The sequence below is a fragment of the Eschrichtius robustus genome, chromosome 2 (genome assembly GCF_028021215.1).
Source record: "Eschrichtius robustus isolate mEscRob2 chromosome 2, mEscRob2.pri, whole genome shotgun sequence".
Lineage (NCBI taxonomy): Eukaryota > Metazoa > Chordata > Mammalia > Artiodactyla > Eschrichtiidae > Eschrichtius > Eschrichtius robustus.
Window position 1 is genome coordinate 89597154 of NC_090825.1, and position 17850 is coordinate 89615003.

Sequence of the window (17850 nt, forward strand, 5' to 3'; positions counted from 1 at the left end):
AGGAATTGATTGGAAAGGGGCAGAAGGGAACTCTCTGAGTTGATGGGAATAGCCTATGTCTGAGTGTACAAATATCAGTTGTTTTGGGTAGTAACAGGGGTATAAACAGTTGTCAAAATACATCAAACTGAACACGTGTATATTATTTGTTGTTATATCTCAATTATAAATACTTTAGAAAATATAATACATCCATAAACATAATGATATATGTCTGTTTATTAACATGGAAAGATGTTCATGGTATATAGTATTAAGTGAAATAAATTGATTAAAAACTATGCCTGCCATAACCCTTTATGCATTTATAGCAAGATATTGAGTGGATTTTTAAATTTTATTCTTCAACCTCATATATTTTCTAGTTTATTTGAATGAACAGTTTATTTTGTTTTAGAAAAATGAGAAAATGAAGTAATATTTACTATACAGTGAAATATTTCAAGTGTATCTTATTAAAACTTAACAGAAACTATTAATTCAATTGTCTAATATAAGAAATATTCTTAAATAAAATTTCGTGACTATTTTATGCTATAGTTTTGTTTATTTTTAGTGCTTAGGAGAAATCAGGGTAGTATAACATTTATAGTTTAGAAAAAATTTTTATTTAATTCATATTTTAATATAAGCCTGAATATATAAAGGGTATACAATGAAAGGTAAGGTGCTGACTACTCCTGTCTTCTTGGCATCTATCTCTTCTCACAGGAGGCAGCTACTTTGACCAGATGCTTATCTAATTTATAGATACACAGGAAAAATATGTGCATGTACATATGTGCAAAGACACATTCATATTATACAAATGATAGCATGCCATGCACATTGTGCTTTTTTTTTTTTGAATGCATCTTTTTTTTTTTTATTGTGGTAAAATGTACGTAACTTAAAATTTACCATTTTAATGATCTTATGTGTGACATTCAGTGGCATTACATATATTCACATTGTCTTGCAACCATAACCATCTCCAGAACTTTTTCATCATCCCAAACTGAAATGCTATACCTATTAATAACTCCCCATTCCCCTTCACCTCTGCCCTGGCAACCACCATTCTGCCTTCTGTCTCTATAAATTTGACTATGCTAGGTACCCCATATAAGTAGAATCATACAATATTTGTTTTTTTGTGTGTCTGGCTTATTTCACTTAACATAATGTCTTCAAGGTTCATCCATGTGGAAGCATGTGTCAATTTCCTTCCTTTCTAGGACTGAGTAATATTCCATCGCATGAATATACCATGTTTTGTTTTTTCATTCATTCATCAATGGACGTTTGGATTGTTTTTACCTTTTGGCTATTGTAAAAATGCTGCTATGAATATGTGTACACAAATATCAGTTTGAGTCCTTGCTTTCAGTTCTCTTGTGTATATACCCAGAAGTGGAATTGCTGGATCATATAGCAGTTCTATGTTTAATATTTCACAGAACTCCCATACTGATTTCCACAACAGCTGCACCATTTCACATTGCCACCAGTAGTACCTGAGCTTTCCAGTTTCTCCACATTCCTTATCAATACCGGTTTCCTGTTTTTCTTTTCTTTTCTTACTTTCTTTTTTTTGATAATAGCCCCTAATGGGTTTTGTACCATGGTTTTTAAACTTAATATATCTTGGAGAACCTTTCAGTATCCTTTCTTTTTAAAGACTATATAAAAGTGTTTGTTATGAGTGGGCCTTAATTTATGTAACTTCTCCTGATTAATGATCCTGTAGTTTTGTTTCTGGTCTTTTGTGAATGCATACAGTGTATCTTTATCTTTAGTGTATATAGTCATCCCTTGATAATCCTCAGGGGGTGGGTTGCAGAACCTGCCCCAGATACCCAAATCCTTATATAAAATTGAGTAGTATCCGCATTTAACCTACGCACATTCTCCTGTGTACTTGAAATCATCTTGAGATTACTTATAATATTTAATACAATGTAAATATTATGTAACTAGTTGTAAATACAATGTCAATGCTATGTACATAGTTGCTAGTGTGTGGTAAATTCAAGTTTTGCTTTTTGAAACTTTCTGGAAATATTTTTGTTTTTTAAATTTTCCTTCAGAAGTTGATTGAATTTGTGGATGCAGAACCTGCGGATATGTAGGGCTGACTATACAGTGCTTTTATTTATTTTTATGTATTTTCTGACTTCATTTTAATGAGCATAGATAAAAGTATATATGCATTTTAAAATTTGATAGTTATTGCCAGCCTTAAGTAACAATACCTATTTGTAAATATCCTTGACATCACATGTTACACAACTTTTTGATCTCATTGAAGTTTTAATTTGCATTTCCTCATGAGTGATATTAAACTTCTTTTCATTTTTAGGAGCTAGTAATTTCTGAAATATCTGCTTCATATCTTTTGTTTGCTTTTCTTTTGGGTCGTTGGTACCCTTTTCTAGTAGGAACGCCCAGATTTAAATGGCGAGCAAAACAGATATGATTCCTGCCTTCATGAGCTTACAGTCAGTCTATTGAGGGACAAAGACAGTAAACATGCAGATGTGTTATTAAATTTTGTGATAAATGCTATGAAAGAAAAGTTTTGGATTTTATGAAAGATAACAACTTAGGTGGGGTTTGAGTGGAGTGTGGTGGCCAGAGAAGGCTCCTGATGGATCCGCTATGAGCCACTGAGGTAAATACTGGGAGGAAAAACATTCCAGACAGAGAGCATGGACTGCAAACTCAAAGAAAGGGTATGGCTGGAATGAAGTGAGGAAGAAATGAGGAGATGACTCATTGGCCATCTGTCCCTCATATATTCTCTTAAGGCGGGTGTCTATAATACTCAGAGGTATATGATGAGTTTCCCCAATTATTATGTGAGGGGTTTTTAAAACAAATCTTATTTTTACTCTCTCATTAGATATTCCCCATGAAAGGCATACGAGTCAGATAATCTGATGAGCAAATGTTTTTAGACTATTACTTGATTCATTGGGAGCCTCCATCTTTTTAAATTTTCCATTTAACTAATTTTTTATTTAAGAATGAATCACCGTACATCATCTTGTATTATTTCATATTTCCCCATGCAAATTCAACTCGTTTTCTCATGTGAAATTAATTTGTGATTCTTTGAAGCTTGCTAAATGATGCATTGTTTGCTACTAAGTTATCTGTGACAATTTCCCCATTAGGGAAAAAAGCTCTTTGAGTCTATCCTTCTGTGTGTGACCAAATTTCAAATGTGTGATGTGTCAACATAGGGGAAAAAGTGACAGAGAAAATGATTTGCAACTTCTTGTGCTTGGCAAGTAAATTCATAAATGTAAATTCTGGATCTTGGGCAAAGTGAGCTGTGACAGGTATGCTCAGCTTAATTTTGATCAGTATTTTCTTAAGTTCTTTATATCAAATTCTCAAGCAGAGAAATTGTAGAAACAGAGAAGTACATAATGGCTTACAAATCATTTAAAAAAGTAAAATAAGGGTGTTGTTAATTGTGAAAGTTAGTGCCTGGTTTCCTATTTTCTGGATTTGCTGCATGTATATACTCCTTTCTCGCCCTCTCTTTCCCTGTCTTTTCATTTGTTTCTGGATCTCTTGTTTATTAGAAAATATTAGGAAGAGCATTCATGCAAAAAATTTGCCAGAAACCAGAGCGTCTCTTGGTAGAAATTAAGCAATAGACCCTATGAGGTGGGCACATCTTCTTTGATTTTGTACTTCCCTTTTTTTTTTTCAGAGTTAAAACAGTGGTTGTTATTGGGGAATTAGATCTGGGTAACTTTTATTTACAATTTTCTGCATCCTTTCACTTTTATCATTAGAACAATAGGCATTGCTCTCCTAAAAGTAGTATAAGTAGTATGCCTGTTTTCTTTTTTTCCAGAACAAACAACCTTTTATTGAAGTATAGTTGATCTACAATGTTGTGTTAGTTCCAGGTATACAGCAAAGTGATTCAGTTATGCATATATATGTGTATATATATATATATACTCTTTTTCAGATTCTTTTCCATTATAGGTTATTAAAAGATATTGACTATAGTTCTCTGTGACATACAGTTGTTGTTGTACCCCCCTGACAATTGCAGAGAAATAGCTCAATTCATGCTTGTTGAGCACTAAGTGAGTGGAAATACTTGGAAGCACCTGTACTTATTCTAAGTAACTTTTTCTATAGGTGTTTGCCATTACCTGATATTTAAAAAATTACGAAGGTGTCGAATGTACAGCTTGCAGTCTGTCTTAATTTTATTTTGTGTTGCTAACAATGGCGATTTTAAATATGGTACTTTTTGTAGGCTAACATAGCTTTTCTGCTATTGCTTATAAATATTTTTCTCAGTATTTCCTGGAGTGTTGTTTCTGTAAGACTGTCAGGCCTACTTTTTGTACCTATCACTACCTGATGATGATGGTGGCTGTGCTTCTCAGTCATTGGGTCAGTGTTTTCCTCAGGTATATTTGGATCATTTTGTTTTCCTGTCATTCTTCAGGTGCTTCTTAAGTGCTTATCACATATGTTCTAGAAATCAGGGGTATACATGGCAAATTTGTGCACTTCTGCAGTTTTTATGTGTGCGTGTGTATTTTTTGTTTGTTTGTTTAACTGGTCAAGTGGCATGTGTTTTTGCCTAACACAGTGAATATTTTATCTCAAGCCTGACCTTCCTGCCTGTAAGAATGTCTGGTTTATAATCTGGTTTTCACCATTCATATGTATAGACTAGGGAGAACAGGCAGTTGAGTGAAATAGGAGTACTCACTAACCTGATTATTTGTCCGGGTGTCCACTCATTGTCACATTGCTTCATATCTTAAATCATGTTGTCTATTTTCTTCCATTTTGTTCTACCTGATTAGAGAAACTTTCCTAAGAAAAACTAAAACCTAAGTTCTTTCTGGCCTGCTATTATGACATCACTTATGCCTCTTGTGACCTCCTCATGTAGTTTTTATTAAAAACCTGTGTGAGCCATTTCAAATATCAGTCCTTTGGCTTCCATGACATAATATCTTGGCTTTCTTATGAGTTTGTTTTAAATCACTCTGACTGAAGATTAAAAAAACCAAACAAACCGTAGTCCATTCTGCCCCACTAATTTAATGGCTATTTTAATAATATAAATATTTTAAAAATTTATTTCTCAACTTTATATTCTGACCCACTGATGTGTCCATTTCTGAGTAAGTCACAGTTATATGGTAGCTTTTTAAACTATAAAAATGCCTTTTACCAAGGAGAAGTGCAGGTTGTTCCTCATTACTCTTTTCTAGAATGTCTCAGGTCATAGTCACAGATTTGTTCTTTTTTTCTTTAACATTTCTTATCACCTCAATTTCCTCTTATATTTTCCTTCTGCTTGATCCGTAACTCTCCTTTTGACTGTTTTCTCCAGACTTCCCATCCTTCTCTATTTCATCTTTGTTTCATTCCTCCAAAACTTAATTTTATATTGACCTTTTCCCCTAAACTTAGTTTTCTTTTTCAGTTAGGTCCTTTTGGCTGCCTCACTGTCACATCAAATAGCCTTATCCAAATTTATATTTATTACTGCAAAATGATTCCCTTCTCAACTGAACTGCACTGTCTGTGTGTATTAACACCACCACCCCATTAGACCCCTGGAATCAAAACCCTAAGTCATTCGTACTTTAATCCTTTCTTCTATGTCCAGATATTTCTTGATTCCCACTGATGCTTCATGAAGCATCTCCTCTCTCTCCCTCCCCGTTCATTTTTCCTACACGAATCATATTCCAGGTCATGTCACTTTATACCTATATTATTCACACTCCTTTTTAACTGAACCTTCCCTGTTCAACTTATTTTGCATATGTCTGTGAACTTCATCTAATAACAAACTTCATGTTACTACTAATTTTAAACTGAGAATCTCATTCACTCATTCCCTCTTCATCTAACAACAGAGTACCCATTAAATGCCAAGTAAGCTTCTCAGTGCTGGGCCTGGAAAAGTGAACAAAACAACATGTCCTTGTCCCTGCTGTCTTGGAGCTTATGTTATAATGGTGGGTGGGGTAAGGAGGGAGAGGAAGCAGTAAATGAACAAGGCCATTCTGGTTTGTGAAAAATATTATTGTGTGATAGAGCGTGGAGGTACAGTGGGAGTGTTGATTTAGGCTGTGTGGCCCAGAGACTTTGTAGGTGTCCCAGAGACTTTTATTTGAGCTGAGAAATGAGGGCAGCTGGGATCAGCCAGGTTGGGAAAGATAGGAGAGAAGAAAATAGATAAGAAAATTCTGAAAAACATTTTAATGAGTGAGAGGCTTTCATGCCTCCCCCATAGTAATAGATAGGATAGTCTTTAAAGTAATCATTGTGTACAGATAAGAACTCTGTACACAATCACTGTAGCATCTCAGGCATCATGCGGAGGGGGAAGGGATAAATTATTCACAAATGGAGCTGAGGAAATATAATATGTGTGATTCTTTGCTTGGTTGTCTTTTCTTGGAGCCCATTTATGCCTATGGGACAGGGAATATGTAGCAAAATAAAACTGACTGATATAGGTGAGAAATTCCATCACTGGAGTGATTTTTTTCCATTTAATATTCAGACTAGTTAATTTATAGTTTCTATTCTCTATTCAGGAGCAGCAAAGAATTTGTTTTGACCAATTTATTTCTGATATTTTCCAGAAGATCTGTTTATTGGAATACTGAGATAAGGAGGTCAAGTTTCTGTATTTGATGACTAGAGATTAAATCCCAAATCTGTCCTGACATCTCAGGCTTCCAAATACTGCTCATAGGCATAAGGGGTGGGACTGGTCCATAGCTTCCAGGGTGTGGCTAAATCAGGCAGTCACCAGAAAGACAAGAAGAACTAACTGTAAGCAAAGTCCCATAGAAAAACAAAGACAGTATGCTAACACATATATATGGAATCTAAGGGGAAAAACAAGAAAAAGGTCATGAAGAACCTAGTGGCAAGATGGGAATAAAGACACAGACCTACTAGAGAATGGACTTGAGGACACAGGGAGGGGGAAGGGTAAGATGTGACAAAGTGAGAGAGTGGCATGGACATATATACACTACCAAACGTAAAATAGATAGCTAGTGGGAAGCAACCGCATAGCACAGGGAGATCAGCTCTGTGCTTTGTGACCACCTAGAGGGGTGGGATAGGGAGGGTGGGAGGGAGGGAGATGCAAGAGGGAAGAGATATGGGAACATATGTATATGTATAACTGATTCACTTTGTTATAAAGCAGAAACTAACACCCCATTGTAAAGCAATTATACTCCAATAAAGATGTTAAAAAAAAAAAAGTCCCATAGGCAGTAAGAGTGGGACAAAATAGCCTTGGATTTAGTTGTGTTCTTAAAGAAATACAATTTTTAGAAATTTCCAGCTTCTTTCTTACAAGTTCTTGATGTGGGCCTGTGAGAATCTGAGGTTTGACTGGACATTGGAGTTTCTTTAGACACTATATAATGAGCCATCATATTCTCCATATGAAATTGTATTATTTGGTGATCCCCGTGGTAATACAGATGTAGTTAATATCTTTTTATTTTATACAAGGAAATCATTCATTTATTCATTCATTTTTAGAAATTGTGTCCATTATCCACTCTGTCATTGGTTTCTATGATCACGCATATGTTTGAAAAAATTGGATGTTCTGTTAATGCTGTGGCTTCTGTTACATGCTTTGTAGGAAAATGTTTATTCTCTATGCCTCTGGTCTGTTTCAACCAAATTTGGCTTTGTGCTTGGCTGTTAGCTATAGGCATTCAGTGATGTTTATCCTTATTAAAGCTGATTTTGCTTCTGAAATTTTACCTCGTTTTCAAAACCACCTTGTCGCAAACTCAAAAGTCTGTGGCACTTAAAAGGCTTGCTTAAGTTCTTGACATTTACGCTTCCTCAGGTAGTTCTTCAAATTTTTAGTAGTTGATGATTTTTTTCTCTCTCTGAGGAAGGTGTCTTCTTGTAACAGTTTAGTTCTCCAGGGCTGTGGTTTAGTTATTTTGTATAGTATTATGGTAGAGTACCCAGTGAACAGATAATGATCATGTTAGAGCTTTTGGCTCAATAATGAAAGATAAACAATATAGCCTACATTATAACTGACTGGAGCAGGGTACTTTGTAATGTTTTCTGTATTCCCAGAAGCATGTGATATTTACTAGCTTTACTTTTATTTTTATTACTTCTGTAGTTTGCATGATTAACCGATCAGTGTCAGAAGTACTAAAATAAGTCCTGATTTTTCAGCATAGGTGTAATGAAACAAATACTGTGCTTAAAATGACAGTCCTCCAGTTAACACTCGTCAAGCATATACTCAGGTATTTGCTAGGTGCTCGGCAAGATCCAGAAGTAAATCAGACGTGGCTGCCGACATCAGGAATCTTTGAAGTTGTGTGGGAGATTATACCCTTAGGAAATAGAACTTCCAGAGTGACCTGCGTGGCTTTGCCTAGGGCAGGAGGGGCAGATGCTTTACTAAGGACACTTTATCACCAGGGTCCCAAAGTTGAAATTCATCCACTGGTTTCAAAAAAAAAAAAAAAAAAAAAAAAAAACAACTAGTGTAAATACTGGTTACATTTGAAGGCTGTCTCTAATGTTTATGACGTCTTACTTTTTTATCTGAACGTCTCTTACATATATTAATGTAAACTCTTACGTTATTTTCTCCCTAGTTTACTAGAAAACGGTCAGTTTGAAATTGTGACAGGTGGCTGGGTTATGCCTGATGAAGCTGCTCCACATTATTTTGCCTTAATTGACCAACTAATTGAAGGACATCAGTGGCTGGACAAAAATCTAGGTATGTATTCGTATCTTTCTCTTTCATTTGGACTACTTTGGGCAATTAATTTTGGGGAACGTGAGATGGGGCTTTTTATCTTTTTTTAATAACTAATTTTTCTAGCACTGATTATTACTGAATAATTTATTTTTTTATTGATTTATGATGTTTCTTGGATCATAAACTCAGTTGCATAGATATAATATGGTGCCTCTTAGGGTCATCTACCTTGTTTCACCTATTATTTTATCAGTGTTACCTATTGATTAATTTTAGTATTGTTTTCCTAAAGCTATCCCCCTGGGATTTTAATTACATATTAGTTAAGACACGTGATCATAAAAGGCAGAAACCTAGTTTACTACCTTAAGCAAAGAAAAAAAGGAAAGACAAATGTTAGTTTTGTCATTGAGAGTTCCAGAGATAGGGTAGCTTCAGGTAAGGTTGGATCCAGAGGACCTAGATTACGTTGTCGGGATACTCTCTCTTGACTCTGCCGTAGACAACCAGGACTCTGATCTTCTTGGTCTAACAATTAGGAGGAGTTTTCCTTAATACCTTACCTAATTGACCCACTTTGGGTTAGGCACTTATCTCTGAGCCAGTTTACTGAGGCCAGAGTTAAAGGAGCTGAAATCACTGAGGCCTGGTTAATTTGATGGAAATGATCATGGGAGGAGAGTGGTTTGGGGCAGGGTCAGCCTTGCCTGAACCATGTGAATGGGTCCTCCATGGGGAAGAAGTATCCTGTTACAACAAGAAGTGGGGCAGTGTATTCTGAACTGATAAAATCAGATGTTCATACAACTCATAAGAACATGGGACTAATCGAAATCTTTGTGATATCGAATATTTGCATTCTGCAACATGGTATGTAATTGTTTTCAAATATTTCATATCTCTCAGTACAATTTTGTAGTTTATGGTAAATATACATGTTTTTTATTGAAGTTATTTCTAAATATTTTATTATTTTAAAGTATTCTTCTGTTAGGGGTAAAAACCCCCCACCCCCATTAATATTTTATTTACTTTTTATTTTGGAATAATTTCAAACTTAAAAGTTGTAGGAATACTACAAAGAACTCCCATAAGGCCCCCAACCAGATTCACCAGTCATTATTTTGACACATTTGCCTTATTTTTTCCTCTTTCCATATTGTTATTGTTGTGATTGTTACAGAGTAAGTTGCAGATATCATACCTGTGCCGAAAAGAGTTAACATAGCAGATCTGAAACTGCTATCCTTAGAAAGATCTTGCTTGCAAAGTTGGCTGTTGGCTGGTGTCTGAGGACTTGGATTTCTTAAATGATGAGTGACTCACTGTGTTTAAACTGTACAAACAGTGTAGTGTATGCTAAACACTTGTTTCCCTTCTGGGAGTCTAGAATCCTATTATGTACTAGACAGAGGGTGCCTGCATGACCAGACCCTAGTAAAAACCTTGGACACTGAGTCTCTAGTGAGCTTTCTGGGTTGACAGTATTTCAGGTATTGTCCCCATTCACTGGTGGAGTAATTAACTCGTCCTGGGTGATGCCACAGGGAGAGAGTGCCTGGTTTCCTGCGGACTCTGCCCTGTGTGCCTTTTCTCTTTGCTGATTTTGCTTTGTATCTTTTCACTATAATAAATCATAGCTGTGAGTATGACTGTATGTTGAGTGCTGTAAGTTTTCTTGTCGTGAAATCTGGGAGTGGACTTGGGGACCCCCTACTCAGTGCCACTTTTCTTAAATACTTAATTATATTCTAAGCCAAAATGTTCACTTTATAAACCTCAGTTTTTGTGGATTTTTTTCTTTATGTTTAGCTTTTATGGATGTGTAATTTACATGCAGTGCAGAACATAAATCTTAACTGTAGAGTTTGAGTTTTGACAAATGTAACTCTGCACCTTGTAAATTAGAGTAGTGTTCTCAGTTTTGTTTAAACAATTTAGAACAACATGTTGTTTTGGACACTGGTTTTACATTTGGTTATGGGATACTTTCTAAATTGTTTAGTCTTTGGTGGTTAATTTCTGCTTTTACTAACTTTATTATATAAATTTGACCGTTAGAAACTAAGTTTGAGTTTTTAAGGTTATCTTTTGCCTAAAGTATCCATTTTGTAACTGTTCTCTGACTCCTCTTAAGCTTTAATATTAGATATATTTGGAATAATCCAATTTTATTAATTATATTATTCATGTTGCTCATGTTCTAATTTTTGTCTATTAGATCTGCCAAAAACTGAGTGATGTATTTTACTCTTTTTTTTTTTTTTAAACTTTTTTTGGGTTTATTTATTTATTTATTGATTGATTGATTGATTGATTGATTGATGGCTGTGTTGGGTCTTCGTTTCTGTGCGAGGGCTTTCTCCAGTTGCGGCAAGCGGGGGCCACCCTTCATCGCGGTGCGCGGGCCTCTCTTGTTGCGGAGCACAGGCTCCAGACGCGCAGGCTCAGTAATTGTGGCTCACGGGCCCAGCCGCTCCGCGGCACGTGGGATCCTCCCAGACCAGGGCTCGAACCTGTGTCCCCTGCATCGGCAGGCAGATTCTCAACCACTGCGCCACCAGGGAAGGCCCTATTTTACTCTTTTTAATGATTGTTTCCTGTAATTTTTCTTGTCTTTACTCTTTTATATTTTGACAGTCTTATTCTTACATGAAAACACAAAATCTTTCCTGGTTTTATTGGCATATGTACCCTCTTTGTAAAATTCTGGATTTTTCATATACTGCATTTCCCCCCTAAGTTTGTCACTTGCCCCCTTTAAAAAAAAAGATTCACTTATACCAAAGAAAATCCTAGAAGGATACTGGGGTCCCCTTTATGTCTCTCCCTACCTTCTACCTCCTTTTCGTATGAGTTTTTAAAAAATGTAGTTTACGTTCTCTCTCTTCTACATCATTACTTCTCAGGAATTCTTTAATCTATTGCAGCTAGGTTGCTATTCCTGTGTATCAGGTGATTTTGATACGGAAAAGATCATCAGTGATGATGAAATCTCAGACATCACTAACTTTTCATGTTGATTTTTATTCTTGTTTGTAAGCTTATTCTGTCCTAGTTATTTGGGACAACACATACTCCTTTTTTTTATTTTATAGCTTAATTTGATTTCATTTCAAATTTATAATAGAGTTGCATGATAGTATTTGAGAGGGGCTCCTATATATCCTGTAGGGTTGGCCCTCTGTATTTACCAGTTCCACATCTGATGATTCAACCAACAGTGGACGGAAAATAATTGAAAAAAAAAATCTGGAAAATTCCAAATAGCAAAACTTGAATTTGCCATGCCTGGCAACTAGTTACATAGTATTTACATTGTATTTACCACTATTTACATAGCATTTACATTGTATTAGGTATTATGAGTAATCTGGAGGTGATTTAAATTATAGGCATACCTCATTTTACTGTGCTTCACAGATACTACGTTTTTTACAGATTGAAGATTTGTCACAGCCCTGTGTTGAGCAAATCTGTTAGTGTCATTTTAACAACAGCATTTGTTCACTTTGTGTCTCTGTGTCACATTTTGCTAATTCTAGCAATATTTCAGACTTTTTCATTGTTAATGTATTTGTTATGGTGATCTGAGATCAGTGATCTTTGTTTCTATTGCAAAAGGATTATGACTTGCTGAAGGCTAGCGATGCTTAGCTGATTTTTAGCAATAAAGTTTTATTTTGTTTTGGTTTTCTTCCAGTTTTATTGAGATATAATTGATATACAGCACTGTGTAGGTTTAAGATATACAGCATAGTGATTTGACTTACATACATCGTGCAAAGATTATCTCAGCAAGTTTAGTGAACATCTGTCACCTCATATAATTACAAAATTAAAGAAACAGAAAAAACAATTTTCTCTTGTCTGAGAACTCTTAGGATTTGACTCTCTTAACAGCTTTCATATATAACATACAGCAGTGTTAATTACATTTATCGGGTTATACATGACATTCCTTCCATCTTTATAACTGTAAGTTTACCTTTTGCCTGCCTTCATTCAATTCCTTCTCCTCCCACCCTCACCTCTAGTAACCATAGATCTGATCTCTTTTTTCTATAAGTTTGTTTGTTAGTTTTTGAAGTATATTTGACCTACAACATTATGTTAGTTCCTGTTATACAGCATAGTGATTCGATATTTCTGTGCATTTCAAATTGATCATCACGATAAGTCTAGATGTGTCACCATGCAAAGATATTACATAGTTATTGACTATATTCCCCACACTGTACATTTCATACACATGACTCATTTATTTTGCAACCGGAAGTTTGTACCTCTTAATTTCCCTCACCTACTATTTCTTTCCTCCTCCCAGCCCCCTCCCTTCTGGCAACCACCTGTTTGTTCTCTGTATCTATGACTCTGTTTATGTTTTATTATGTTTGTTCATTTGTTTTGTTTTTTAGCTTCCACATATCAGTGAAATCATTACAGTATTTTTCTTTCTCTGTCTGACTTATTTCATCAGCAAAATGTCCTCAAGGTCCATCAATGTTGTCACAGATGTCAAGATTTCATTCTTTCATATGCCTGAATAGGATTCCTTTTTATATATATATACGTGTCTATATATATATATATATGTATATATATATATATATATATATATATACACACACACACACACACACATATATACACACACACACCCCACCACATTTTCTTTATTCATTGATCCATCTGTGGATACTTAGGTTGCTTCCATATCTTGGCTATTGTAAATAATGCTGCAGCGAACATGGGGGTACATGTATCTTTTCAAATTCGTGTTTTTGTTTTCTTCAGATCAATACCCAGGAGTGGAATTGCTGGGTCATATGGTAGTTCTCTTTTTAATTTTTTGAGAATTCTCCATACTGTTTTCCATAGTGGCTGTACCAATTTACATTCCCACCAACAGTGCACAAGGGTTCTTTTTTCTCCACATATAAAGTATTTTTTACCTAAGGTGTGTACATTTTTTTTAGACATAATGCTATTGTACACTTAATAGACTACCGTAAACATAACTTTTATATGTACTGGGGAACCAAAATATTGTCATACTCACTTTATTGCAGTGGTCTGGAACCAAACCCACAGTATCTCCGAGGTATGCCTGTATACAGGAGGTTGTGTGTAGGTATATGCAACTACTACACCATTTTATATGACTTGACATCCAAAGATTCTGGTATCTTCAGGGGTCCTGAAACCAATCTTCCCTGGATACCAAGGGACTCTAGTTAGATTCACATACGTGTTTTTCTGAACCATTTGAGAGTAAGCTGGAGGTATCTTGTCCCTTTGTCTCTCAATACTTCATTGTGTTATTTCATAAGAAATAAGGATGTTTTCTTAGATAAGCAGAAGATAGTTATCAAATCAGGAGCGTTAGCAATACTACAATCTAGTTCACAGGTTATATTCAAATTTTGTCAATTGTCTCAATAATGTTCTTTAATAAAGGCTGCTTTTTCCCCTCCCAATCCAGGATCCAACCTAGGATCGTGTATTGCTTGTAGTTGTCATGTCTTTTTAGTCTCCTTAACCTGAAACAGACCTTAGCCTTTCTCTGGATTTCTTGACATTGATATTTTTGAGGAGTGCAGACCTCTGTTGTAGCAAGTCTCTCAATTTGAGATTGTCTATTTCCTTATGATTAGCTTTAGGTTATTGATCTATCTGATCTATCTATGTAATCTAACCTAATTTATTTTGCTAGAATACACTGTAGTTATTTTCTGTTGTCCTCAATGCATCCTGTCAGAAGGCACTTGTTATCTCTTTGTTCCCATATTGGTGATGCTATTCTTGATCACTTGTTTAAGTTGTGTCTTTTAATTTTCTTTACTGTACTGTTACATTTTATGCCTTTTGAATTAATAACTAATTTGTAGGAGATACATTGAGAATAGGTAAATATCCTGTTCCTCATCAAACTTTAATGTTTTAGTTTTAGGATCCATTGATGATTTTCTAATTCCATCATTGCTTCTATAATTATCAGTTAGTATTCTATTAATACTAAAAGGAAGAGCTTTCCTTTTTATTTTCAGTTTATTTGTGAGCTCATGGATTCTTATTTTAGTCAATGGGTTCTAGTCCAGTACTATTATTATTTATTTTGCTTCCCCAGTTGTCCTGCATTTGGCCAGTGGAAGCCCCTTCGACTATCTCCTGATTTATTTTTATATGTTCCCATGACTCTTTGACCATTTCTTTAATTTATGCCCCAAGAATATGTTCCAGGGTTATCTTGTACTTTCCTAGCCTCAGCCCTGGAATAAGTAATTTCTTTAAGGTTATTTTTAATAGAGCATGGCATTTAGAGGTCAAAATCTGGGATCGAAGATAATGTTGATTGGTACTGAGCTGTTATTACACTGAGCTAGGAAATGTGTGTGTGTGTGCATGTGTGTGTATATGTATATATAGAGAGAGTTTGTTTAAATATATATTTGTGTGTATATATGTATATTTATTCATGTTATTACTACTATCTCCTATTTCAACTCAGTATCATAGGGTTCTGCTCTTTCATGTTTATATATTTTATAGTTCCTTAACAGTGTAAAACCTGGCTCCTTTATTCTAATTTACTCAGTCTTGAAATACATGAAACTTTCAGAATTGCTAAACCTATACTACCACAAAAACCCAGAATTACTAAATAGAGTTCAAGATTTCTTTATAATTTTTTGGAGGTAAATTACATATGTGAAATGGACAAATTATATGGTCACTTTGAGTTTTGACACATACTCTTTGTCCTCTGACAGTTCTGACTTTTCCTTCTCAGTCTCCTTGGTGGCTTCTCACCTCTGTTAATCTTCAATATTGTTCTACAGAGTTCTCTCTGTTCTCTTTTCTGTTATCCTGTGTTACACCTATTTGCATCATAATCTCTGCAACTAGAATCAGGATCAAGATTAACTCATTTTTGTAATCCTAGGGCCTCTTTTAGTCTTCGGCATATGCAAGGTGCTAAACAGGTGTTTGAGTGAAAAAAATGTGCACAATTATATTACTTATGTCGATTTATAGGTTGTTTGTAGAAGCCTCCTTTGAGAATCCTGAATAAATAAAAGATCAGATTTGTATAATGCCCAAAGAATAATCGTATTTCATTAATTCTAATCTGTGCATTTATTATGTATTTTTATGTTTTATCCTCTGTGAAAGTGAGATATATCTTTAGGTCTTCACTCTTAGAATTGGTGTGAGTCAGGTGTGAAAAATTCTATTGACCCATTCTTGGTAGAAAGCACCAGCATCAAAATGTCTTAAGATTTAATGAAATATGGTACAGTTACTTTGGCCATTTCTGCTACTGTATATTATGATGATTTGGGACTATTGTAAGCTATAAAAGATAGTCTAAAATCCCTTAACGCTGGGGTTGGGGAGTACAAGTTGAAATGACTTAGGTTACTTTTCTATATTATGTAACAGTGAGTTGCTGTGTTATGCGTCTCCACAGAAGACAGGACTGTTAGATCCTAGAGGGCAGTGACTTGGTCCTGGTTATTTCTCTGGCTCCACTGAGTGCAGTAGCTTTCTAATATCTATCAGGTGGCAGAGTGCTTATTTCACCTCCAACTGATTAACTTCCAGTGTGATTCACCCTGCCTGGGAGAACACAGCAGCGGCAGAATCCTCCTCTCAGGGAGTCCTGCTGGGAATGCTCGCCAAGGGTAACGCTGGGCAGCCCCTTTATTTTAGAATCCAGGAGACCAAAAGAACTCTGATGGGTCTAAATGTGTTGTGACTTCTTCTATTTCATTTATCAATTTAAAACAATAACACATTTTCTTTATCAACAGGGGTGAAACCTCGGTCTGGCTGGTCTATCGATCCTTTTGGACATTCACCAACAATGGCTTATCTTCTAAAACGTGCTGGATTTTCTCACATGCTTATCCAGCGAGTTCATTATGCAGTTAAAAAACATTTTGCATTGCATAAAACGCTGGAGTTTTTTTGGAGACAGAATTGGGGTATGTAGGGTTTGATGAAAGTTGAAGATCTCACTTGACCTAGATGTTATTTCACAGGGGTTATGAACTCATGCTGTTGTGGGTTTTATTCAGAGTGTCAGTCTTGAAAATATGGTTGCCTAAAGATACACATAATTGTTTTTTCAGTGTATTTGTGTCAGGAGTCTTTTAAGCATTGGTGAAGATATTTATCTATAGAACATTGTAGATTCTTTTTTAAGCCTAATGGAAGTAAATAAATACAAGTAATTAGTCTTTTGCAAATAATGCTTTCACTTGCTTCTCTTTTAAAAAGTACCTGTTTTATCACAAAGTTGAATGTGCATTAGAACTAATGTCCAGTCATATATCTCATATTCAGCCAGTGTTTCTTCCTTCTGTCTCTCCTGTCTCTGTATCTAGTAAGAGTTGCCTTTTAAAACCTTAATCCTGTCCTACTAGAACAGCCCTCCTATTACCTGTGTTGCTTGTTTTCACACTGTTCTGTGGGCACGCAGGTGTTCCAAGGATGTACTTCTCCAGCTCTTTGCTGGGGCAGAGGTGACAAGATTTAGGCCTCCTGAGAGGCCTTTGCCTTTCCCAACCCCCATGTAATTCAGAACACCTTATTTTCTTACTTAATTTTATTTATTGAGTCATTATGGGCCATGCATGGTGTTAGATGCTTTATATTCACTCTTTCATTGAATCTTTATAATTCTTTAAATTAGTTTCTATAATTATCCCTTTTAAATGGTGAGGAAATGGAGGCTTAGATATGTGAAGCCATTTGCCAAAAATCATACAGGTAGTGGGTACAGAGCTGAGATTTGAATCCAGTTCTGTGCTGTTCCAAAGCCCAGGTCCCTAACCCCTAGTATATACCACCATCAGTATTAAGTTCTTGGTAAAATTTCATCTGAAAAAAGGATTTCATTGCTAAGACAATGTTCAGAAATCACTGCATTACATCATACTTGCTTCTCTGTGTAATCTAGACCCTCCTTAAGTGTTTCGGAAAAGTCATTTGTAAATTTAGATGGTATCTTTATGTGTACTGTTGTTTTTTTCAATGAGGAAACATATTAGCTATATAATTTTTTATCCTGGAAAATT

The 17850-nt window shown here is 35.4% G+C and overlaps 1 protein-coding gene across 1 annotated transcript in view; it reads left to right on the forward strand.

The window, feature by feature from the left end:
• MAN2A1 (mannosidase alpha class 2A member 1) overlaps window positions 1-17850 on the forward strand; it is a 160711-nt gene that overhangs the window by 55034 nt on the left and 87827 nt on the right. Inside the window, exons 5-6 of the mRNA XM_068535712.1 lie at window positions 8655-8782; window positions 16582-16755. Of these exons, the coding sequence (XP_068391813.1) occupies window positions 8655-8782; window positions 16582-16755 (302 nt within the window). The remainder of the gene's footprint in view (window positions 1-8654; window positions 8783-16581; window positions 16756-17850) is intronic.